This window comes from Protopterus annectens, chromosome 6.part0 (genome assembly GCF_019279795.1).
Source record: "Protopterus annectens isolate FY-2018-M chromosome 6.part0, PAN1.0, whole genome shotgun sequence".
Classification (NCBI taxonomy): Eukaryota; Metazoa; Chordata; order Ceratodontiformes; family Protopteridae; genus Protopterus; species Protopterus annectens.
Genome location: NC_056737.1, coordinates 322243208 through 322270532, shown reverse-complemented (window position 1 = coordinate 322270532; position 27325 = coordinate 322243208). Strand labels below are relative to the sequence as shown.

General features: G+C 43.4%; 1 protein-coding gene across 1 annotated transcript in view; it reads left to right on the top strand.

Annotated features, from left to right (window-relative positions):
• Window positions 1-27325, top strand: part of ZNF106 (zinc finger protein 106) — a 2006671-nt gene that overhangs the window by 518021 nt on the left and 1461325 nt on the right. The window contains exon 5 of the mRNA XM_044074076.1: window positions 19068-21185. Within this exon, the coding sequence (XP_043930011.1) occupies window positions 19068-21185 (2118 nt within the window). The remainder of the gene's footprint in view (window positions 1-19067; window positions 21186-27325) is intronic.

Here is a 27325-nt window from a genome sequence, read left to right as displayed (position 1 = left end):
CTCAGAGGAATTCAGGAGGCAAAAAGGAATACATGCCATTTTTCTCTTAGATCCAATGGCAGGAGTTAGTATACCTCTCAGATTCAAGGACAAGGCTCAGGACCTTTTGATGATGTTTTTAATGGGCCTTTAGCTGCACTCCCCTTCTAGCTGTTGTAGATCCTATGATGCTTGTTTTCTCCAGATGCTTTGCCTCCGATCCCTGCTTAGCTCCCCCGTTCTGGGGTCATCATTTATATGAACAGGCCCTTTTTGCAGCCCGAGACCCTCTCCCAGGGCCTAAGGGGCAGTAACCGGAGATCCAGCAAACCATCCTCCCTCTGAAACTCTCTCAGCGTCCTTAGAGATGGGGGCTTCTACACTCTGCTATCAGTTCTCTCAGCTAGGGCATTGAACTGTCAGTTTTGATCCTCTACCACCAGTTAGATAAGAAATATGTAACTAAGAAAAATTGTCCAATGATGATTGGTTAGATAGATTCCTGTTTCTTGTAACCATGATAACATATCTCAGGTTTAGAACCACCATTCTTTATGTAGCTATGATGCAGCACTGGCTTCCTTAAAGATCAGCCATGACGGTACAGTTATAAGAGAAGTTGCATGGTTTTGAAAAGCAGGTCTTTATGATCGTATTATGGGCAACAGTCAGTTGCTCCTATGGAAAATAACAGTTTATTATTTGAAATCTGTGGCAGGTCAAAAAGAAAATGGAAGAGAAGGCCTCTTCTGTACAGGTGTACAAACATTTCTAAATTTCACAGGTTCCAAGGTTTAGTCCTAACAGACCTAGCCAAAATAGTCTCAAGAGGCTCACAAAACTCAGAGAGGAGGAATAATCCAGCAGAGAGGCAGAGAATCAAATCCAGGTGCCTACAGACTTACAGCTGGCCAGGACAACACCTACGAGGCACAGACAGTGAAACTACCACTGGGCCAGCAGGAACACAACAGTGAGCAACACTACAGCTCACACAACCACAAACTAAATAGCAACACTGGCGGAGATTGGCCTTATTTTTCAAAAAACACTACATCACCAGAGAACAGTGGATGGATTTCACAATTTACCAACCAAGGAAAGACAGAAAAAATAGGAATTACCAGGAAAAAGAGGAATGCAAACCTGAAGCCAAAATCAAAGACAAGAGCTCACAAAAACAAATAGCTCAATTAGTAAAGATGAGAGCTGTACTAAGGAACTATCCCTGGTACCAGGAAGGATTCAAAACCAGACTATAATTGGTACCAAGAAAGAGAGAAAAATTTATTCATATTCTGTCCACCTGTCCACTTTATCATTGTTCCAAATATCAATGCTGCTCCAAATGCTGACTGTTGGTGAACTTCTTCCTCTGCTGGGCAAGGAGTGCATCTCATTGAGACTCTAGATCTCAAAGAGGCATGTATTCAAATTGATTGCAGATCAGAGCATTATCACCTCAGAGCATTAGCATTTCTCAGCATCAGCCTTTGCCCTTATCTACTAAGAAAATGCCTGTTCAGTATTCCTGGCATCCATACCAATCCAACTGCAATATTCAGGAATCCAAATATATCCATGCAAACAAGCCAACTGCCTGATACAGCCCAAACAGAAGAAACAAGCCCCAGAAGACTTACAGTGTCATTAAACAATATAAGCCAAATATACAGTCATCAGAATAAAATCCAGGCTGAAGAACAACCTTCTTATAACCTTAGGTGCACAATTGGACACAGAAAAAAAAGAAAACAAGAACTAAACTGCAAAGACTTGGCATTAACAAAGCAGAACAACAGCCAAGCAAAAGGAGAACACAGCAGGGAAATGGGGCAGGGCATTGGGCTACATGGCATCGGCATCAATCTGGTCCCTCATGCCAGACTGCATATGAGAATACTACAGAAGCTACAGTGGTACCAACATGCACAGCTCAACAACCTATGTTTAGAAAATGCCGCTGTGTCTAATGCCATGCCTGAGAGTTCCATTGGGTACGCAGGGCGTCAAAGTCAGGTCCAGGCTTCCACACACAGCCAAACCAGCACAGCACACACAGCGGACCTCAGACCTGCGGGGGGGGGCCCGCATGCTGGACAAGACAAGTGCAAGGCTTATGGACTCAGATCAGCTGCCTGCACATAAAACAAAAAGGAAATGCTGGCAGTCAAACTAGCAATCCAATTTCAGACCATTCCTCTCCAAGAAGGGCAGTTGATGATAAGGAGAGGACACACCTACAGTCAGTAAGTACATCAACAAACAGGGAGGCACTCATTCATACCCTCTATGCGGATGGTATGGGACCTATGGAATATGGCTCTGAGCTTGAACTTGTTCATCATAAAGCAATTTTGTTTTGGAAGAAAAAACATCTAGCAGACAGACATATTAAGCAGACCTCACTGATGCTCGCGAATGGATGCTACACACCCAGACATCTTCAAGTCAGAACTAAAAGTAGGGACACAAACAAAATAGACCTATTCGCATCCCCACTCAATCACCAACTCATGAAATTTCTGCTGTTACCACCCACTTGCTTGGGAAGGTGGACTCTATCATTCAGTTGGAAAGGCCTGACAGCATATGCATTCCCACCTCTTCTACATTTATGGTAGGTACAAAACTGTACTATTCATCACAGGAACGGGAATATTCTCTGGAACTTGTTCTGGAAGTGGAGTACTCGGCAACTGACTCTGAGACCCTTTCTCATAGTCTATATGCTGTGGTATAGGCTCGGTATCAAATGTTTCCGATTCCTCCTCAAGTCTACTCATCGTAATTCCACAATATACGATCTCGGCTCTGGGCAAATATTCTGTATGACTCCAATCCAGTTATAACCTCTGGACGTTTGCCTCCTTAGTACTTCTCCATCTTGTAATGGATTGAGTGGTTTGCTGGTCTTATCATAATGTGACTTCTCGATTAAACACTTCTTCAACAGATTGGTTTTCACTGGCCTGTTGCTGTTGACACACGGAACCAACAGTTGAGTACTGATTGGTAGTGCGGTTCTGGTGTCTCTCAGCAGAAGTCTCTGAGCAGATGAACCAAGATGTTTATCACGAGGAATGTTTCTAAGATTTAAGAGATTCGGGAAAACATCACTATTTTCTAATTTTGACTTCTCTAGTAACTGTTCTGTACTTTGAACTGCATGCTCTTCCAAACCATTTGATTGCGGATACTCTGGGCTACTCATAACACGAGTAAAGTCCCACTCATCTGCAAATCTTTTGAATTGTTGGCTTGTAAACTGCGTGCCATTGTCAGAAATAACTTTGTACGGACTGCCGTGAAGTACAAAATGACACTTCATCTTAATAATGACAGTATTGGATGCTAGATTGGAAAGTAGGTCAATCTTGAACCAGTTGGAATAAGAGTCTACTAGTACCAAGTAATGTTAACCATTCCACTCGAAAATTTCAGTAGCTACCGTCGACCAAGGTAGTTCAGGAATCTGGTTTAGCTGAAGTGGTTCTATGTTGATGTGGCTTTGTACTGTTGCACACAGAACAAGATGAAAGTTTTCTCTCAATATCTCGTGACATAGGCCAAAATATTAGTCCTCTCGCCCTTCTTTTGGTAAAGTCTGCTCCTGGGTGATCTCGATGTAAGATAATTTACTCTTGTTGCAAGGACTTTGCAACATATTTACGACCTTTCATGACAATACCATTGTCTGACAAAATTTCATCTCGGTTTGGAAAATAAGTTGACACTTCTGAAGGTAAACTAAATTGTTTTGATGGCCATCTTGCTTTGAGAAAGTGGTTGAGCTTTTGTAAAACTGACTGGATCTGTGGCTGTGTAATCTCTAAGCTCATCAAGACGTGTGGAAGAAAAATTTCTCATCTCTGACTTCAAAAATCATATTGCTCATTCTCATGCTGTTCAGTGGTTGATGTGGGCGATCTGGATAATGTATCAGCAAGACGAAGGTTGCCTTTCTTGTACACAAGATTGAAATGATACTTTTGCAATCTCAGAATCATGCGTTGCAATGTGGCTGGAGCTGGTATGGATAGGCTTTCTCAAAATAGTGATTAGATGATGGTGGTCTGTTTCAATCTGGATAGGTCTACCATAAACTTAGTCATGGAACTTGGAACATGCAAACACAATTACCGAAAGCTCATTCTCTATCTGAGCATACTGTATCTCAGCTTGGGTAAGAGTTCTGAACACCTAAGCAGCAGGTTGACCCTCTTGTAAAATGACTGCACCTAGACCAAATTTTGAAGAGTCACATGAAAGAGTAACTGGCTTGTGGACATCATAGTATCTGAGAGCAGGTGGACTGGCAGTTCCCTGTTTCAGGACATCTGATGCTCTCTGGTGTTCTCTAACCAAGACCAAGATACATCTTTGTGTTCTCTCTGAGTGGTGCTGATATTTGACTCAAGTCTGGAATGAACTTGCCTAGGTAGTTAACCATGCCAAAAAATGTTGCAGGCTTTAACATTGTGTGGAGCTGGCATCTCAAGAATGGCTGTTTGCTTAGAAGGGCCTGGTCATAAGCAAGAACTGGTAAGTAAATGACTAACATAAGTGACAAAAGTTGAAGTTAAATTAGGTTATAAAGGTTGCATCTTACAGTTCTAGTTCCAGCCAGAGACAAAATGTCTGGGAAACCAAGTATTAGGAAGCCTTCTGTATTGTCTCTAGCAAGGAGCTAATTGCTACTCTGGAAGGGTAGTGGTTTGAAATTGTTTTATGACTTCTTGGAGCTGCAGCACATCTGAGCAAAGCTTTGTCTTTGTGTATGGTAGCACATAGATGCTAAATCCCTGTCAACTTGAAGTGTTAGTGATGGCGTGGGAACCAGAATCAGATGACCAGATGTGATGTCATTCTCTAAGCTATCCCAGAAATATTTAGATGTTATATTGAGAAGTCTGTCAGTCAGACTTGGCAGTCTGCTTTGGAAACCTGACATAGAAGGATCACTCACCTACTTCACCTTGCCTTGCTGTAGTAAGTGAACCAGGGAATAGTAACTCTTTTGATTAGTCAGGAAAATATAGTGAGATTAGTTAAGTACTATTTTCTGTATCTGATGAAATCTATTCATCTGTGTTATTTTAATATTTCCTGTGGTTGGAACTTTGGTCTTTACTGTAAATAGATATTTAGCATTTTCATGTTCTTTTATTATTAAATATATTTACATGTTTCATTGTGGCTGGTCTTTTAGATAATTTAATCTCTGTGAATATTTATATGTATTTGGTGACAGCTCTGGCCATTCCTGAAAGCCTTAGTGCATTGGTCAAACACTGCCATTTGTGTTAATATTAATTTCAGTTAGTATAATTGGACACCCTTGTAAGAGTCTTAGAGAAGCTGGCCTTGGAATGCCTGGTGGCAGAAACTACATTATAGTCTGGGCAGAAGGGAGCATAGCTAGTAAATCTGTGCCAGCCTTTCCCAGGGGTGTGTGTGTGTGTGTGTGTGTGTGTGTGTGTGTGTGTGTGTGTGTGTGTGTGTGTGTTTGTAAATCAGATCTCAACATCTGTGTGTCAGCTGCTTGGAGCAGGAACACGAAGCACTGTGTTCACAGAGAGGGTGCTGGAGGCCTTGGCTTGGACACTCTGTTGAGGGCTCCACCCTACAGCTGTGCCACTGATGAGTCATTTTGGGGATCTGGAGAGAGAGAGAGAGGAACCAGCCCCCCAGGCTGTGTGCGCTCTTAAGGGAAATTGTGCTTGATGCAGAGAGAGAGCTGCATCTGGAAATACTGAGTATTTCCATTTTTGTTCCAAGTGAGCATCCCTCTCCAGTGTCAGTGGTGAGGATTCAGGCTTTTTGATTACTGGCCCAGAGAGGGGAAGTCACATATTGGTCAACAGTGCTGTGGATATTAATTGAACTTCTGTAGCCCATAGGCAGTTGTCACTAAAGGTGGGTGTACTTTCAAGCAGTCGCAAGGTAAACATTCAGAGTTTCATTTCACAACAGTTTTATCTATTTTTTGTTAGTTTAATTTAGTAAAGGAAAGGAGGCAAAGATGTCAGCAGAGGATTATGGCAAGGTGAAAGAACCAGTTGGCCAAAGTGTGCAAAGCTAAAGGACTTGTGCATGCCAACCTGACTAAAGAGGAAATGATTTCAACCTTGGCTGCAACTCACACCAGCAACCAGGAGGATAACCAGTCTTTTGATGGGAATTTGCAGCCCTCAGAAACAGGACAGTTACCTTTTTCTCAGAGGACTTAAAGCTTCTTGTAGAGTTAGAGAGATTGGATTTAGAAGCTGAAGAAAAGGGGAAACAGAGGGGATTAGAATCTGCAGAGAGACTGCGGCATTTGGAGGCTAAAGAAAATCAGAAACAGCGTCAGCATGAGAGGGAGATGTTGACTCTTCATCTGGGTCAATAGAGGTAATGGGGAAGGGAATAACCAAACTCCAGAAGCAATAAATGTCAGTAATTTTTCCCCCCACAATTTACAGAGGGTGATAATTTTGATAGTTTTATTCATATACTTGAAAGGGTATGTAAACAGTATAATGTTAACCAAGGGCTCTGGGTACGGTTCCTGACCCTCTTACTCCATGGTAAAGCTGTAACTGCTGTTTCTAAACTGTCTGATATTGATTGTTTAAATTATAATAAAGTCAAATGTTTACTTGAATGCTTTAAGTTAACACATGACGCTTACAGAAAAAAAGTTTCATGACCATAGACGCAAGGCAGATGAGTGTGATTATATTGCTGAGTTAAGCACTTTTCATAGATGAGTGAGTGGGTGTCAGGTCACCACTTTTGAAGGGTTGGCAGACCTTCTGGTGAGGGAACAGGCCCTTAGTACTTTGCCTGAGAACATGAGAATTTGGTTAGCAGACCGAAAGTGTAACTCTGCAGATAAGCTGGGGGGTGGGGTCGCTACATAGCAAGCAGGGCATGATTGCACAGGAAGAGGATACCCAGTGACACATATGGATATAAGAGAACTCATGGTGGGCAGCATAAACTCCAATAGAGTCCACCAGTAACAGGGGAAGCCACTAGTTCAGGTTCATGGTCAAGGGTTAAATGTTTTAAATGTAATCAGTGGGGCCATGTATCATACAGATGTCCACGGAGGCAAGGCAGGGAACAAAAGGTGGCGGAGACAGCAAGTGGAATAACAGTATGCCAGTGGTAAGTTGTCTGGAGACAACAGGGTTGCCAGACTATGAGAAGATGTTGTATCCTATCTTAGTGGATGGAAAACAGGCCACTGCTAAGATAGAGACATCCTCTGACATAACAATTGTGATGCCTGCAGTGGTTAAAGAGGAGCATTCTTTTCTTGGGCAGTCTGCCACAGTCAGAGCTTTAGGAGGGACCCCATTCCAAATACCCTTGACCAAGGTTCACCTTGACTAGGAGGATGGCAAAGGAAGCAAGCAAGCATGTGTGTTTGAGGATATTCCTGCAGATGTCTTGATAGAGAATGATTTTGATAATGCAGTATCTTGTGTGCATGCAGTTACACTCAGTCACCCTTGGAGACAGGCATGTGTGTCTTATGGCCTGGGGGAGACCCAGACAGACCTCACACACCTAAAGCCAAGACTGATGAGGTGGCTATTTCAGGGAGGGAACTACCCTGTAGCAGTGACCCTGAAGCTGAGGCAAAGCTGCTGGTAGGTACTGATGTTCCCCTGGACAAAGGGGACTGCAAGGGCAGAGGTGAGCGGTAGTACCCAGGTTGACAGTGAGGCACTGGTAGGGGAGCTGGGAAGAGTCACAAAAGTAGAGCTGGGACAGGCTGAGCTCTCACCCCCTACATTACAAGGCTTGATAGAGGTAGCTAAGGAGGCACCTGATTCTCAAGGAAAGGGGGAATCTGTATACTGGAGCAGAGGATTACTGTCTAGGGAGTGAACCCCTGAGGGGGAGGGCTAGAGGGTGAGGTAATACAGCAGTTGGTAGTGCCTAGAGCCTGTCGTCTGGCAGTTCTAGCTATAGCCCATGACATTCCTTTTGTAGGTCATATGGACATAAAACATACCAAGAGACACGTTATGCAGAACTTTTATTGTCCTGGGATTGCAAGGTTTTGCAGGACCTACGGACCGTGCCAAAAAGTAGGCAAGGCAGGAGACCAGGTCAAAGCTTCTTTGATGCCTTTGCTGTGATTGAGGAGCCATTTTAGAGGGTAGCTATGGATATTGTGGGGCCTCTGCAAGTACCCCCAAGTTCCACAGGGAAGAAATATATTCTGGTGTTAGCAGATTATGCTACTAGATACCTTGAAACGGTGTCTCACTCCTCCATTAAGGCAGAGAAGGTGGCAAATACTTTGAGATTTTTAGCAGGGTAGGTTTCCCGAGAGAAATACTGACTGACAGAGGTGTCAATTTCGTGTCAGACCTGTTAGCTTATCTGTGGAAGCGTTGTGGTGAAACACATAAGACCACCCTTTGCCATCCCCAGAGTAATGGTTTTGTGGAGAGGTTAAACTCTACACTAAAGACATTGCTACAGGCATCTGCAGACCAGTTAAGAAGGGAGTGGAGCAAATATTTTCCCCATCTGCTGTTTGCATACAGAGAGGTACCCCAGGAATCCACAGGTTTTTCAACCATTTGAGTTGCTTTATGGACATAGGATGAGGTGGCCTTTAGATTTGATTTGTGATGAGTGGGAGGGTGTGTGGATCCCAGCACAAGTCTGTTGTGGCATATGTCCTAAACCTCAGGACAAAGCTTGGGGAGCTCTTGGGCATAGCCCAGGAGTTATGCTGTGGGGGCTGCAAGTTATGGTTCTCATTCCTGTTAAGACACAATAAGCTGTAAGCAGCTTGGGAGGGACCCTTCAAAGTGGTAAGGAAAGTCAGTGATGTTAATTACATGGTAGAACTACTAGGCAGGAGGCAGAGGCACAAATTGTACCATGTTAGCATGATGAAATCTTACCCTGATAGGAAGGCCCTGGTGCCAAGTATTTGTAGTAGGAGGCAGGAGGAGTCTGAGGGGGATCTATGGCTACAGCGAGCCAGACAGCAAAATGCCAAGTTACTGTGGTGGACCCTATGGCTACAGGCATATGATATGACAGTGCAGCACTGTAGTGGGGTCAGCAATGCCAAGGCAGATGGGATCTCAAGATGGGGCATGGGAGAATATATTCCCAGATAGGCTTATTCCTGTCGAGCAATGTTTCTCAAGGGGCACTTGAAAAATTAGCTTGAGTCTTCAAAGGGGAGAGAGATGTAACGATAGAAGGTATTGCCAGCTATGCCAGGAGAAGTAGGGCAGTGGATGTTTAACATATGCCAGCACAGCTAGCTGGAATTTACTGAAGAATTATATGTAATTTGAATATCAAACTGATTTGTACAGATGCTTGTGTTGAAAATGTATTTGTACACTTGCTTGTGTTACAAATGTACCAACAGTGGGTCCTGATTGTTTTGTAACTCAATTAAATGTGTATGTTTTAACAGAGAATACTAGAAGAGAAGAGGGTTAATCTCAGTCCCAGCTAACTTTGAAAAATAAGAGAAATTAAATCAGGCCATAAACATTGTATCTTACAGTTCTGGTTGCAGCCAGTGACAAAATGTGTGGGAAACCAAGTATTAGGAAGCCTACTGTATTGTCTCTAGCATGGAGCTAATTGCTACTCTGGAAGGGTAGAGGTTTGAAATTGTTTTATGACTTCCAAGAGCTACAGCAGATCTGAGCAAAACTGTGTGTGTGTATGGTAACACATAGATGCTAAAATTTAGATTTAAATGTAGATTTTTAAAACTACAATCCACTCTGCTGCAGGCCCCATGAAGGCTCAGTGTCTCTGCAACCTAACACCACTCTTAAGTATTCAACTGCGGTACCACCTTTAACATTCTTGACAGTTAACTTTGAACCTAACGCCACTCTTAAGTATTCAACTGCAGTACCACCTTTAACATTCTTGTAAGAAAAGCGCAGTCCGGGTCTGAACTGTCTGCAAACAGCTACAGTTAACTATGTGTCTACCTGATAGAGCCAATATTCATTTTCCCCTGGAGAGCACTCTGCTTTGGTTGTAAGCAGCCGCCCCCCACCACACACACACACACACACACACACACACACACACACACACACACACACACACACACACACACATCTTCCACTTTCTCTTATTCCCTTCTGTTGGCAAATAGTATCCATAACTGATCAGTACTGTGTGTTTGTAAATTTAAACTATGACCACAGTAGCCTACTGATACAAGGTTATCCTGTTTTTCCACCTGAGAAATTAAGAAATGACTTACAGTTTCAGAGCAGTCCTTGGTCAGTTGTGATTGTTTCTTAACACATACTTGTCTTTGCTTTGTGATTGTTTCCAGCCCCTCATACGAGCAACTAACAGGGTCTCTACCCGCTTCGCTCCCCACCCTGCCCCCTATTCCCTCCCGCCCTCGGTGGTCCCACCTTTATTGCACTCAAACCCCTCCCATCTTTCTAATAGCCAACCACAGCACTAATCCAACACTTCCTCCTCCATCTTCCCACTACTATCACACCTCAACTAACATGTACAAGCATACCTTTCCTAGGCTCACTGCATGCACTCTCCTTGCATATCTGACATCCTACCAAAGCTCCATCATTCCCCCACTCAACCACTACCACTGTACTACTACTCACACCACCACTCATGTCTCACCCACACTCAGCTCCCCTCCCACCAGCTCAAGAACCATCCCTATGCACCCCCCACATATTCTACCAACTATATTACTCAAACATAAAGCATCCCTACAACTTAACATAGTAACCCTCCCACCATACCTATTACCCACAGAGCGCAATCATAAAGTTTCCCTTATAAACAAACACATTCAAAAACTGAGAGAACTAATAATCTCATGCTTATCAAAACTATCCCTAAGTGGAGACATCCACCCCAACCCTGGCCCTACCATCTCCAACCCCATTCTTCATAATCAGACTAGAAACCACAACTTCTCCCATATTACAGCCAATAGAAAGCCAAGTGACTTCCTTCTACTATGCCTAAATATTAGAAGTATATCCAACAAAGTCCATTAACTCCATGCCACCATAGACTTGTACTCCCCAGATATAGTCATCCTGACAGAAACCTGGCTAAAACCTCACATTACCAGTGAGCAAATACTCCCTACAGGTTACGGCATACTAAGAGTAGACCGGCTAAACAAAAAAGGAGGTGGTGTAGCTATACTATTTAAACAGCATCTAAACATCCAGATCTTAAAATCATCAGCTCCACAAATAGGCAATGAAGAAATAATATATACCAACCTCAAAATTAACCAAAACAAAACCATCAACATAATTGGATGCTACTTCCCACCTGGCCAAAACATCCATCCCCTAGAAAACCTCCTCAGCTGGCCTACCCACCATCTCCCCCAAGAAACTATCATCTTAGGTGATTTCAATATTGACTGGCAGTCCTGTTCTGGCAACAATCCAACCCATCATGTACACATTCATGGCTTCACTCAACTAGTCCAGTCACCAACCAGGATAAATAAAAACTCCACCAAGCACACTACCCTGGATTGGATACTAGTCAATAAGAGCCCCCAGTCATATATAACAGGCTGCTTATCAGATAGCCTCAGTGATCACTCCCCAACATTCCTACTCAAAAATACCTATACCAAGCTAAACCTGTCCTCTACCATCAAATACGTAAAAAGCTAAACTTTAACCCACTCACATTCATCTCATTCCTCAAAGAATGTAACTGACATCCTTTAAAGTACCTCAGTCTAGATGATGCAGTTGAATTTTTTAATACTACCTTCCTGAACATCCTTAATTACCATGCCCCCATAAGATTCTCCAGAACCAAAGCACAACCCTCCCCATGGCTACAGAAAACCACTAAGTCAGAAATGAAAAACAGGGATAAAGCCTGGGAGCACTGGCGCAAAACCAAAACCCCTCAGCTAGACAGAAATTCCTAGAACTACAATAGAGTCAAAAGCTAATAAAACAGGACAAATCCCAATACTACCAGTCTGCCCTAGACACCTCACAGCACAGCCCCAAACAATTCTGGTCCTCCATAAACTCCATCCTCCACCCAGGTAAAGTCAGTACCCCTCCTCCTAACATCCCTCACTCCTCAGAAAATATTGCTACCTCATTCAACACACACTTCACTCAAACCATACTATCACTAGCTAAACAACACAACCCTCCTCCCCTCCAACCCACACCTTCAACTAGTAATCTCCCCACTGCCTTCTCTTTTTCTCCTGTACCTACCTCCAACATAAAAAAACTCTTAACTAAACTTAAACCCACCAAATTAGCAGCAGACAGCCTCCCAAGTGAATATCTACAAATCGCAGCTGATGCTCTGGCCTACCCAGTATCCATCTTGATTAACCGATCTCTGTCAGAAAGTTACGTTCCCACACTGTGGAAAGTATCACATATAATTCCCCTCCACAAAGGCAGACCCTCCACAGAACTAACCAATAACCGCCCCATAGCTATTTTCTCTCCACTCTCCAAAATACTAGAGAGATGCATACACTCTCAGGTCTCAGACTACCTCCTTTCCAGTACTTAGCATGGTTTCCGACCAAACCATAGCACCACCACTGCCTTACTCTCCTTTACTAACACTATCCTTCAGCATAAAAACAATGGCTATCTCTCCTCTTCTACTTTCCTAGATCTATCTAAAGCATTTGACATGGTCCTACACAAACGACTTATCTCTGTCCTCAATAACCTATCCTTCTCACAATCGGTCACCTACTGGTTTCAGAGTTACCTGTCTGACCACCAACAATCCGTTGTATGGCAGAATGACACCTCTCCCCAACTACCTGTCTCCATAGGGGTTCCCCAAGGATCCATCCTTGGACCCCTACTCTTCTCGGTTTACACCAATAATCTAGCCTCTGCCACCAAACATGGCACACTCATACAATACGCAGATGACTCGACCATCATCTGCTTAGCCCAGTCCCTACCAAAACTGCAAAAAGTCACACAGGAAGCCTTTTCCTCTGTTGAAACATGGTTATCCGATGCCCGATTAATACTCAACCCAAACAAAACTAAACTACTCATCTTCCAACCCACCAAACATACTCAAAACAACTCTTACTTTAACATCACGGCAAAAGACAACACCACTATATACCCAACTGAACACACCAAATTGCTAGGAGTGGAAATAGACAATAAACTAAAATTTGACATTCACATATCCATGACTATAAAAAAAAGTCCACAAAAAACTAGGAGCGTTATACAGAAATAAGCAATTTCTCACCAAAGCAGCAAAGATTTCAGTAGCAAATTCCCACCTTTTCTCCACTCTACTTTATGCCTCTCCAATATATACCAACCTAAGGCAATGTGATCTGAACAAGCTAGAGACCTGCTACAACAAAATCGCCAAATTCGCCACAGGGGCATCCTACCGTAGTCACCACTGTCTCTCACTTGCTGAACTGGGCTGGCCTGAACTCCCTCACCTCCTTCAGTGGTATCAACTCTCACTCGCCCACAAACTAGTAAACCATCAACTAAATGTCCCATCCCTCCAGAATCTACTCCAACCCTATCGCACCACCAGACCACTAAGATCCAGCAGCAAAAATCACTTGCAGATCACTAAAGCCAATAACTCTGCTGGTGAAGCACTATTCTCTTGCGCCATAGCCAAATTATGGAACTCACTCCCACCCACAATTATCTCCATACCATCATGCACCCACTTCAAAACTTTACTAAAAGCTCAACTAAATACATGCTGGCTATGCCCTTGCAACTCCCACTCTAATATCATTCACCCCATCCAACCACTACCTTTCTTTCCACTCCACTAACTACCTTGATTATAGCAAGCTCAGATGCTCATAAGCCAGTACTTATTATACAGCACAAACTTCTTCTTGTAACATTTGTTAATGTCTGGTATGCACTTCACAGATAAAGATTCTAGTTGTCTATTGATGTACTATGTTCTTCATCTGTAAATATGTTATAAGTAATTGCTATGTAAATTGTTAATAACTATGTAATCCAATGTAAATACTGTCTGTTTATTTTAACTGTGGAGCTTTTCTCCCCGGGCCTCCGCTGAAAATGGACCTACGTCCAGTCGGACACTCCCGGTCAACAAATTTAAATAAATAAAATAAGTAAATAAAATCCTGGCAGCTTGTTGTGTTAGTGATGGTGGGAAACAGATTCAGGTGACCAGATGTGATGTCATTCTGTAAGCTATCCCAGAAATAATATTTAGATGTTCTGTTGAGAAGTCTCAAACTTAGCACTCTTGTCTTGGAAACCTGACATAGAAGGATCCTTCAACTAGCTCACCTTGCCTTGCTCTAGTAAGTAAACTAGGGAATAGTAACACTTTAGATTATTCAAGAAAATATAGGGAGATTAAAGTACTGTTTCTGTATCTGAATTAATGTATTCGTCTGTGTTATTTTAATATTTCCTTTGGTTGAAACTCTGGTGTTTACTGTAAATATATATTTTTATTTTCTTTTATTATTAATATATTTAAGCTTTTCATTGTGGCTAGTCTTTTAGAGAATATTTTAATCTCTGACAATACTTGCATGCATTTGGTGACAGCTGTTGCCATTCCTAAAAGCCTTACTGCATTGATCAAACATTGCCATTTGGGTTAATGTTCATTTTGCTCAGTATAAATGGGTACCCTTGTAAAAGCCTTGGAGAACATGGTCTTGGAGTGACTGGTGGCAGAAACTACCATATAGTCTGGGCAGAAGGGGGGCATAGCTTGCAAGTCTTTGCCAGCCTTTCCCAGGTGTGGGTGCGTGCACGCGCAAATCAAGTGTGTGTGTGTGTGTGTGTGTGTGTGTGTGTGTGTGTGTGTGTGTGTGTGTGTGTGTGTGTGAGCTTGGAGTAGTAACATGAAGCACTGGTTTCACAGAGAGGATGCTGGGGGCCTTGGCTTGGACACTTGGCTAAGGGCTCAACCCTACAGCTGTGCCAGTGGGGGAGTCTTGCTGGGGATTTGGAGAGAGAGCATGAGAGAGAGAGAGGAACCAGCTCTCAGACTGGTTGTTCCCTGTTGGTCTTAAGGGAAATTGTGCTTGATGCAGAGAGAGCTGCATCTGGAAATACTGCGCGTTTCCATTTTTGTTACAGGTGAACATCCCTGTCCAGTGTCAGTGGTGAGGATTCAGACTCCTTGATTGCTGGCACAGAGTGGGGACGTCACAGTCACGTTCAGCAAAATCTTAGGACAACTTAGAAAGGGTGTGGCCCCCTGAAGCACCTTCCCAAGAGGTGTCAGTTTTACTTGAGGCTTTTGGAGTTGGCCCGTCTCTTATTTTGTGGTTTCTCCTGCGGACGAGGCGGTAGGTATAATCTCCAAGCTGACATGGAAGGAACCAGATATAGCCAAGCCTATCCCTCATAAGTCTCACAAATTTGTCTCATCACCCAAGGATCATCCAGCTGAATCAAGGGACTTACCATAGATTCAGTGATGGTGATGGTAGTGGTGGTGGCAGCTTACCAGAAGGTAACTCCAAAAAGAGAGTTCTACTGCCCATCCACCAAACAGGGAATCTCATGCATTGGATAGATTTGGGAAGCAAGTCTGTGCTTCTGCGACCTTCACCATTAAATCCCTGAATTACCTGATACATGTCTCTTACTTTCATAGAGATTTGACCAAGCAGCTCTCCAGATATCTCTCCGGGTCCCTTTCTATTAAGCAGTGTAAATCCGTTGACTCGCAGTTGGCTGGCAACTCTTCAGTCTTTGTCCAGTGTCTTAATGCATCTGATTTCCAGTGCCACAGAAGATGCTTCTAGAGTGCCAGGCTGTGGCATCACTGTTGGGAGATGTGCCTGGATGTGACTTTGTGATTTTTTTGGAACATTTCAAGACATCCTTTGTTAATGCTCCTTATGATGGCTCTATATGTATGTATGTATATATATATATATATATATATATATATATATATATATATATATATATATTTTTTTTTTTTGTAACTTTCAGAAAGAAAAAAAATATATTTTTTGGAATTGAACAATATGGTAAGACATTATCTGCCATAGAAATCAAGTTTTCTATCCCCTAGAAGACCTTTTCCGAGAATCAAGAGGACTGGAAGAAACGTTGGTTCTGCAAGTCGTAAGGGTTTTCACCTGAAACCTCTGGAGACAAAGCTCCCCTTGGCAGAGAAGGTAACACTCTAATAGTGGAAGTCAACACTAGGACAGGGGATATCCACAAAAGCAGGGCTTTCAGGGTTCCTTCTCTGCAAGGCCCTGCCAATGCTCCTGAGGCAATTGAGAGTGCTTATTCATGCTTCCTTTGGCTTGGATATCCATTATTCAAGAAGTGTGGGTAGAGAGGATAAGAACCAGAAGACAGTCTTATTCCTTTTGTTTTTCTCCCTGTTCTCTTCCATAGGGAAGCTTCTGAACAGTTGAGATATCCAAGTAGTCCTACCAGACCAGAAAGTGTTTGAAATTTACTTAAGATTCTTTTTAGACAACAAGGACTTAAGTCTAATCTTGGACCTCAGCAGATTGAACAGGTTTGTAGGGCAAGCCAAATGGTCATGGTACAGTCTAGTCTCCTGTCATTAAGTGAAAATGACTGGACATGCTTAGTCTTTTTAGTGGAATGCCACCACATAAAGTTGGATAGATGGTTCATGAGGTTCTTTTTCTACAGGCTTGGGAGCCAATCACTTCCAATTCAGAACTATGCCTTTTCATTTCACGACAGCCCCCCCAGGTGTTCAGTAAGTGTATGGCAATGGTTGCAGCTCATCTCTGGCTGCAAGGGTTCCAGGTGTTCCCTTATCTGCATTACTGGCTGGCTCGTTACACTATATATACACATGCACATGTCTGTATATGCTGATTTCAAGTTGGGTAACAAGTATTCAGTAAAAGATTCTGAAATTGGTCTATACTTGCCTTGTTCAGTAGTAATGACCTCACTTTTAGTGTCTACAACAGTAGCAAGAGGAGGCTTAAACTGTAATTTAAATAAAAAATGTAATTAAGCAATAAACCACAACTGGGTGTATGCCGTATTTATCCATGGTTTGTGGTTTGATCATGAGGGCAAAGCCAGCATTGTCAACACCCAGGAGTGGGTTATTGCTATTATACAGTGATATTTAAGAAAGAAATTGTGTACCTTTCTTAAATAATGTATTTGTATAATGGTGCCATAGTGTTCCTCCACGATGCTTCCTGTTCTCCATTTTCTGTTATACTCTTTATTGCTTTATGGGGTTATGTTCCCACATTTGCACAATACATCAGTACCATTGAAAAGAGACAATGGAGAAAAGAGAATCTCTGTTGCTGCCCCCCCCCCCCCAAATCGGGATTGAAGTCATTAAGTAATGACAACCATTTGAGATTTAGCATTGGTATGCTTCAGAAATTACATGCTAACAGAAAAGCTCTCCATCAAGCAACTTTCTAACAGCAAAGCGCAACATAATGGGGGTGGGGGGACGAACATCCAAAAATAGTTATAGATTTTATTATCTTATAAAGTTAAAAAGTTCCTATTTTTTATGTGGAAAAGACCAAAACTATGAAGCAAAACTCTGGACATTTTGTGAAGATTCAGACAGTTGAGAGGTGCTGAGATTTAAGGAGGGTCAGCATAGAAATACAAGAAAAATTGGGTATGTTTCTGTTTCTGTTCGCTTTTGCATAACATACCTGAATTTTCTTGTATTTTGCTGTGCCCTCCATAGCATATTCCAATAGAAAAGCTTGGCCACTCAATGGTACTTCAGTGGCCGTACTTTTTTCTGTTTGTTTATGTTTAATTTACAACATGCACACTGGTAGGGCTATCCAATCAGTGTGCATGGTTTTGAATAACAATGACCCGTCAATGTATAAATTGTGTTATGATCACAATACAAATGAACATTTGGTATTATGAAGGATGATGTTCTAAATAAAGCATAATTGCAAATTTAAAATGTCAAGTCATTAAAAAAAGCATAATTAAAAATCTAGTTGCTGATATAGACAACAGTTAAAGTTTGTATACATGAAAAAAAATGCTAAATACAAATTGTATTTACTTGTTTCTAAAATGGTGACTTTACCTAGTGGCTTATTGAATAGTGTGCCTTCTCATTTTTCAGATTTCAAAAATATGTTGTGTATTGTGTTTGTCCTTTAAGAGAAACAGTTTCCCCAAAATTTCATGTCTGGCCAGTGCATCTCTAGCAAAGCTGGAAAATCTTATTCTTTAACCCATCTAGTTTGAAGTGCATGTGTAGTCATTCATTGTAATTTTTTAAATCTCATTGATCCATCTGTTTATTCAGGGCGTTGCTGTATTGTAGTCTTTGAATAAATCAATTGAAAAGGTACACTTATTCTTCACTAGAAAAAAATAGGGTTGGAAAAATTAAATTCTTCAGGAAAGCATTCCGTAGCTGCAATTATGTTTTACTTACAGGTGTTCAACATTGTCCATTCTGGTTGTGTTTGAAAGCTTATGCCTGAAATACACTTGTGGGAGTGCTAACACCAGATCAGGGAACCTAAAACTAAAATAGCAATTGTAGAAAAGATATGACTGGGTACATTTTATGTAATGCATTCCACAGATATATATAAAGCTTCTTGTATTTTGAAGGAATATGTCATTCATTTCCCTAAAAAATTACCATGATACATATATGGGAAGAAGAAAAATCTGCATGTAATTATAGCAGTGAAAGGTTTTAGAGGCTAGTAGGTTGTACGTTTAGCAGTCAAAAGTCTGGATGAGCTTGAATTTGAAAAAGGTGCAAAGATGGCAGATTCAGTACATGTTCACTGGAATGGCAGAGGTATAATATGGTGATGCAATACAGATTTGTGGGATTTTAAGCATATTTTGAGGGTGAATTGTATAAAGTGAAGGTTTGAATACTGGGTACTTGATTTTGTTTCATTTATTTTTAAATCTCCTTGTGTATGATTTCAGAGATCCAAATTGCAGTGATAGAGCTACTTGTACTCTGCGTTTAGTCAAAAGTAAAATACTGATGAAGTGTTTCATACTATTTTCTTTTACTTTGTTCTTTCAACACAGGAGGGAAGCCAACTGTAATGCAGCTAGAGAATTTAAACCCAGTGACCAGATGCACCAGAGGAGGAAAGGAGAAGAAAGAGACCCCTTTCTGTTTGAGGAGTGGCAGCAACATGGCCCACCACAGAGAGAATGGGAGTGGGAAAATGTAGTTAGAAATAGACAAGGCAATTATCCTCACTTGAACAGGAGCTCAGATTCCAAATGGCACAACACTGGCAACATGGGACCTCAATTTTGGCATCCTAGCAGCCGCGGGGAAGCTGTGAATTGGCATAACAATCCTGGTAATTCTAGAGGACCTTGGCAGCCATCTTTGGAAGGCCAGTCCGAATGGCATGCAGGTAGTGGCCCAGAACGAAATTCCAGTTGGCTGCAGGAAGGTCCAGGATGTTTTCCAAAGACGCTTTCTAACAACTGTAGTGGAAATTGGAATTCTGGTCAACAAAATCCTAACTGGAATTTTGGTGGTTCAAGAAGTGCATTTCCATCAATTAGTAACTGGCCTGTGGGGCCTCCTTCTGTTGCACAAGGGATGCCTTTGGTCCAAAACAACAATTTGGCTACACCCAGTAATTATAATAAAGAAAAGTACCCCTGGGAGTGGTGTAACTCCGAGCGTAGTGCAAAGGATGATCATTTTAGAGGTTTTCCATTCTCTTTCGATTTCACCAACGATATGCTACCTGCACAAGGGGCTATAGATTTCTCTTTGCCAGAGCAGATGTTTGGCAGATCTGACAAGATGTACGGAAGGAACACAGGTTGTAAAGAAAAAGCCCTACGTTGGGTTCCTTATCCATCCCAGAGATCATGGCAGCATAAACCTGCATCCAAGAATAACAGTGCAAATAAATATCAGAATTCTTGTCCTCCACCATTGGCATCAAAGAAATTAAATGCAGGCAAGTTAAATGAAGGTTGTAATCCAGTGGAAAGCAAAAAATGCCTGCCAGGATCTTCCAAAAATAAAGCAAATAAAAATACAAATAACAATGAAAAAAGGACATTTAAGACCATTAAAGTGCCACCACTTAACTCAACTACTGTTAACATTCCCAGTGCTTGTCTTCAGAAGAAAGGTGCAAAACCTCTTACTAAAGGTGTTAAATCACTGTCTTCTTTTTCCTCTTCGACAGGTTGTACTCCCTTGAATGCATTAAACCTGGAAACAAATAAACCCAGTTCCTTTATTTCCAGATTTCGTTATGCAGGCTTGCAGAATCAAAAAAACAAATCCATCCCTGATCGTTTTTTTAGAGGACCAACTGATAAGAACTTGCGGGAGGTCCTTAGACGAGCAAAAGAGGTGCTACAGTCCAGTCAGTCTGTACGGAGACAACATTCAAGTTCTGTTCTATTGCAGGAAGAAAAGGCCAGAATTAGTGATTCTGATATGGCAAAAGACATTCTAACTACAAATCAGCTGAAAACTAACATTTCAGAAAATGTGAGTGACTTCTGTAGGGATCAGTCAGATTGTGAAAAGAGCAAAAATAAAGAGCTGGTTAAAAGTAATAGCATTTCTGATGACAGTATTTCCACTCCAGCGTCAGTGCTGCATTCTGCCAAATCAATGAAGGCATTGCAATGGAAGCCCTCTGGTAGGCCCCTTCCATTTAGTTATGCTAAAGCTTCTAGCTTTGAATTGGAGCTCCCCGCTTCTGTCACATGTGTCAAGTCTGATGAAGAGTCTAATCAGAGAAGCCAGACTGAAGGTACAACAGAAGGGGAGGAACCCAGGTATGGTGATTTTCATGAAACTGATGACTTTGAGAACTGTACTTTGGATTCTGAATTTCAGAAAGATGATCAACCTTCTGGCCCTTTTTTATCAGAACTTAGTAAACTTGGCATACCAGCATCCCTGCAGAGGGATTTGACACGACATATGGCTGCTAAGAGTAAAGTTGGCAGTGTTCATCTTCCAGAACCCAATCTGAACATTGCCCGCCGCATCAGAAATGTGGGTGAACACAGGAAGAGTGAGTCTGAGAAAGAATGTGGCTTAAAACCTACTGTGAAACAACTTTTGAATGCATCTCGAAGAAATGTAAACTGGGATCAGGTCCTTCATCAGGTGACAAAGAAGAAGCAAGAGCTTGGAAAAGGCCTACCCAGGTTTGTCTTGTTTGTTTTTAAACAGAAAATGCATTTTTTGTGTATTGTTTAGTTCATGTGTACATGTTGTTTTTGCAGTTTCCTTCTGCATAAAAAGTACACATGTACAAAATGTTTCAAATTTGTTACATTCACTTAAATTTAAATGTAAACGAATTCTATTCTTTGAAGGATGTTGGACAATCTGATGATGATATTGTTGCATATATCTGACTGGAAGTCACATATTGTATGTCCTGTCTTGAATCTTTTCATAGGACTAGCTAAAAAGACTAGCTTTTTTTGGCAACTGGCTTCTGCCCACACCTGGAGCGGTATTGAAGGAGATACCCTCCTCCCCTCTGATCAGCAAAACGATACTCCCGTTCCACTTGCCACTCTGGGTTCTATCCCTTTGTGCCACATAGTCAGACCCTAATTTTCAAGTTTTATTATGTGCATATTAAAAATGTGTAGTACATGTTGGGAAATAATTCAGAAAAAGCATAGATCAGCACAGAGTCCTCAGGAAGATAAGTAGATAAATAAAAGTAATGAAAGTATCATGTGCCATGTTACAGTAACTTTCTGTCAGAAGCATTGGAGAACACGTGTTTCCGGTCATACTGGTATGTATTTGTCCATAGTAGACATCCTTTGAGACTGCAGAGTATCTAGCATGTTCACCCCCCCCACACACACACACACACACACACACACACACACACACACACACACTTCTGATCTTCCATTCCTGTCTTGAACAGTTGGCTGATTCATTCATCACTGAGGGCAAGGGTCTGCAGAGAATAGACATACTTTCATAAACTCGACACACAGGTGGTTGAGTTAACCAGTGCCTGCAACCTTTCCCTGAAAGTCTGCATGCCGAATACCAGCATACCCGACACCAACACCAAACCCCAAAACTCCCTACTGCTGTGGAACCAGGAACAAGCGCTAACATGGGTTTGGAAGGGTGGCAAGTGTGCACAGTCAGTGTCTGTTTTCAACATTCTGACTTTCGTAATATGGAAATCATGCAGCTGGACTCAACTGCCTTTGTGTCAGGTTTAATAGTAAACTAGGTGACATTCAGGCAGTATAAACAGGAGTTCTGGATCCTGGATACGCTCCAGTGCATACAGCACATCAGGCAACAAGCGCCCCTCAGCACTTGTTTCCATAGCAGGTACGACGGGTTTTACTGGGTCAGGTTACCAGCCCAAAGCTCAACCCTCCTCAGAGGGTGCACCACACACACACATGCATGCACTCACACTTAGGGACAGTTTAAAGTGTCCAATCCACCTACTTGCATGTCTTTGGAATGTGGGAGGAAACCGGACCACCCAGAGGAAACTCACATGAACGCATGGAGGACATGCAGACTCCACAGATAAGGCACCTCAGCTGAGGATTGAACCAGAGAACCTCTTGCTGTGAGGTGGCAGTACTAACTGCTACACCTCTGCACCGTCTTATGAACAGGAGTGTTATGGGTTTTTTCTGTTTGTCCCACTGCCCAGCAATTGCATAGCTAATCTACTTGCAGGTGGATGTGCACTAAATTGAGTACAGTGGGCGGACTACCCACCTTCATGAAAGCATTCCTAGCAAACAGTCCTGCCTCTTCTGTCGTAAGACACTACCGGTCACCCTCCCTGATTTCCCCCAGGGACAATCATACCAGAAGAGTATGCCGCTTGAGCATGCACATTTCCCTGAGAGTGGTGAGCTGGCTGTGCCCTTTCACTCCTCTCTCACTCCCGCCCTGCTTCGTCTGTGCCAGGGCTGCTAATCAAACCCTAGATGTCCTTTTATTCCAGTGTTGCAGTATTCACTTTGGTGTGGGATTTTCCGACTCAGGTGATCTGACATCAGCTTCTATACAAAAGCTTTTGCCTGGCTGCTGTAGGTGCATGGGACATCACACATAGGGCCATAAACGGGGGTCCTTAAATGTGACATCGGCACGCACAGACCTCAAAACTTTTCAGCCGCAGACGTTGTCACTTAGATTGTTCAGCTCCTACATATGATTACTTCGGAACGATAAGTACCCCATTGGGGTTTTTTGTTTTCTTTATCATTGCTTGTGCTTGGCTTGCTGTAGTTTTTAGCCGATGTCAGCTAAAAGAGGCAACTGTAATTGCGGCTGGCAGATACCGCACAAAGATTCTCACGATAAGTGTGTATTTTGTCTAGGTAGGTAACACAACCATACAATGTTAAGTTGTCCATCTCGCCTTCATTCTTGCTGGATGGGTTCGGAGCCGATCCTCGGCTCCGACTCGGCCACTCTAACAGCTCGAGAGTTGGTTCCACCGGCTCGAGGCTCCCCTTATATCCCACAATGCTAGGCGGTAATACCTCAGATCTCGTTTGCCGCTACAGCGATCGAGGTGTGTTGTTTTCTACCGGCTTCAGGTTAGTTGATATAGATTAGTCTATAGTTAATTTAAGTTCCTTTAATTTAGTTTTTACTAGTTATTTCCCTTAGTGAGTGGATTCGGACCCTTCCTACCTGTTTATCCACCCCTTTTATTTCCTCAAGAACTTATTAGTTCTTCCCTCAGGCCTTCGGGCCCTTCCATCCCTTTATTAGTGGTGTGGATGTGTTTGTAGGGATTTTAAAACTAATTTTAATAGTTTCATTTTTAGTTAATCTTAGTGGATAGTGTAATCAGTGTGTTTGTGTTGTGTGGTGGTTACACTTTTTTTCCTCAAAAATGTCTAAGGATTCAAAGGTCTCAGGCTTCAAGAAGTGTGACTCGTGCTGTCAGAAAATGTCTCTGACAGACGGTCACACTTATTGTGTGTACTGCCTGGGACCTTTACACCTGCAGGACTTTTGTGCTGTATGCCATGGCTTCAGCCCTAGAGTCCTGCAGGAAAGAAAAAATAAACTTATATTACGAGGCTTATTGAAGCCTGAGGGTCCCCGACTGTTTCTTCAGGCAAACCCTCCAAGCCTTCTAGGTCGTCGGCTCCAGTTTTTGAGTCGACACCTAAGGCTTCGAAGTCTGCTACAACATCGGCTCCGGCTGGAGCCGATGAGACTCGAACTATTATTTCTTCGATTCCCTCGGCTCCGGCCGGAGCCGAGGTGTTGGAAATCATCGAGTCGGCTCCGATAAAATTATCGGAACCGACATCTAGGAAAATGTCTAGGTCACAGTCTCTTGGCTCCGTTCATTCGGCTCCAGCATCTCCCTTGCTGTCTGAACGGAGCCATAGATCTCACTCCTCTAGGTCATCGAGACTTTCGGACCATGACCTTCAGAGGGTAGTGAGTCGACTTCTTAAGTCCGAGGCACTGGCCCAAATGCTTCAGAGCCCGACTCAGCAGTCGATGCTTAATCCGATTTCTCAAAATATTCCTCCTCCGACTCCTTTGAGTTTGGAGCCAGGGCGTTTCGGACCCGAGACTGTGGCAGCGTTGGAGCCGATACATTTGTCTTCGGCGCCGTCGTCTGCTCCGTTTTCTTCATTGGAAGAATCTCGGCGCCGGACTTCCCTCGTCGGCTCCGAGGGGTGAATGGCATCGGACCCTTGTCCGACCCCGCTCTCCCTCTCGGTGCTTCGGCGCTGGTGAGTTCGGCTCCGACATCGACCTCGGAGCCATCACTGTCGGTGCCGAGGGAGGTTTTCAGCTCTTCGGAGCGGAGACCTCTGGCTCTGCCTGACAGGGGTGCTTTCGAGGTCATGCGGAGTGTGTTGGAACCTGGTTCAACTCCACAGTCGGCTCCGTCCGCCCCTCCCTCCTCGGTGCCTCAGGTAATTTCTACTCACTCCCTCTTCCCAGACCGCAGAGAGCCAGCTCCTCAAGAATCCCCTGTGGGAATCTCATCCTCTTCGAGGCCTCTCCTGAATTGGCAGGAGAGCCCCTAGGAAGAGAAAGTGCAAGAGGAAGCACATAGACTCACCTGAGTCTGTCACCTCTGACACAGATTTAGAGGATTCTGAAGGTTCCCCCCGTTCCCCCTCTGAAGATGTCTCCTTTGCAGACATCCTGGAGATCCTAAAACAGAGGGGGAATTGGCCAGCCCTTAACCCTTCGGAGGATCAATCTGTGTACCTTGAGGCGCTCGGCTCTCGCCCGTCCACCTCCTGGGTGTCTCCCCCCTTTGACCCCCTTATGCAGGTGGTAGCAAAAAAGGCTTGGACGGCTCCTGACTCTGTGGACCCCACCCCCAGGAGACCTTCAAAGTTTATTACAGCACCAGCAGACAAACAATTTTTGACTAAAGGAGTTTCTGTGGATGCTATGGTGGTAGCTGCTGCCACCAAGAAGGAACTAGCTGATCCTTCAGTGCCTGCCCATCCTCCTAACAAGGAATCTAGGTCTATGGACAGGTACGGGAAGTGGATGTTTTCGTCAGCGACCTTTTCTATGCGTTCGCTGAACTACCTCTGTCATTTCACTCGTCTTCAAAGAGACTTGATCAAGGAAGCGAGTGAGATGTTAAAGGATCCAACAGCTGCGGGTTTTCAGGATAAGATGAACGCTCAGCTGGCAACCCTTAATTCGATAGCTAACTCCTCCATGCGCCTTCTTTCATACGCGGCTGATGGAGCTAGCAGAGCCGCAGGTACAGGTGTGGCCTTACGCCGGCATGCCTGGATGCGGTTATGCAATTTTGCAGATCCCTTTAAGACGTCTTTCACGAATTCCCCGTTTGATGGATCGTCCCTTTTTGGTCCTCAAGTGAAAGAAACCTTGACAAGGTGCTAGACGGATGGCAAAACTCTGTCTGCCGTCGGAGTCCGTTTTTCTACTCCTTCTAGGCCTTACCCCAAGGGCCAGAAAAGTGTGAAGATATGGTCCCGCAAGCAATCTCAAGGGGCTTTGACGCACAGAGTCGGTTCCCCTCTAGAGGCAGAGGGGGGAACAATAATGGTAGACGTCGCCCTAGAGGCAGGGGGGGTCCACAGAACCAGGGCAATCGAGAAACTTTTTCCAATAAGCCCTTTCAACATCCCTGAGGTGTTGCCCGACTGTCCACCTTCGGAGGCAGTCGGGGGAAGATTATCACTGTACCCAGAAGCCTGGCGATCTCTAACTCAAGACAAGTGGGTACAGTCCATCATTTCCGAAGGCTATTCCATTCCATTCTTTCGCACTCCAAATCAATCGAAAAAGTCCCTTCCAGATGTTCCACCCGCTCAAAGGGATCAAGCAGCGTTAGAAATATCAAAGTTGCTTGCAAAAAGAGCCATTCAGCCAGTTCCAGCAGACCAGCAAGGATCCGGAATCTACTCCAAATTCTTTTTGGTTCCAAAGAAAACAGGGGACTGGAGGCCCATTTTGGATCTCAGCATCTTGAACAAGTCTGTCAAGAAAACAAGATTTCGGATGGTCACGCTGCAATCCATCCTACCCTTATTGGGAAAGGAAAACTGGATGTGCTCTATAGACCTCCAGGATGCGTACTATCATATAAAAATGAACAGACGCTCCAGGAGATTCCTCCGCTTCAGGCTGGGAACCAGTCACTTTCAATTCAGAGCCCTGCCCTTTGGACTCACTACAGCCCCCCGGGTGTTTACCAAATGCATGGCAGTGGTTGCCTCTCACCTGAGACGTCAAGGATTCCAGGTGTTTCCATACTTAGACGACTGGCTCCTTACAGCTCCCACCAAGCATCTTCTACTACTCGCCAGAGACTACACCTTTCATATATTTCGAAAGCTAGGTATCTCAATAAATTGCGAAAAGTCTGTTTTGTCACCTTGTCGTGTTATTACCTTCATAGGCGCAAATCTAGACACAGTCAGCATGTCTGCGAGACTCACAGACCAAAGGATAGCAGACATACACAAACTAGTCTCTCTTCTTTTCCGCAGCAACAGAATCAAAGTCAGATTTGTCCTAAAAGTACTGGGGATTATGGCGGCTGCTATCCCTCTACTTCTATTAGCCAGATTTCACATGAGAATCTTACAATGGATGCTCTTCACACAATGGTCATACCAGCAACTTCCGATGTCCCACACCATTGTGATAACGCAAGCATGCAGGAATCATCTTCTTTGGTGGATTTCTTCCCCCCAACTCTTCCTAGGAAGACCCTTTGTCCCCCCCCCCCTCCGGTTGCTACTCTGACAGCGGACGCCTCCCTGATCGGGTGGGGGGGCATTATCAGGGAAGGACAGTC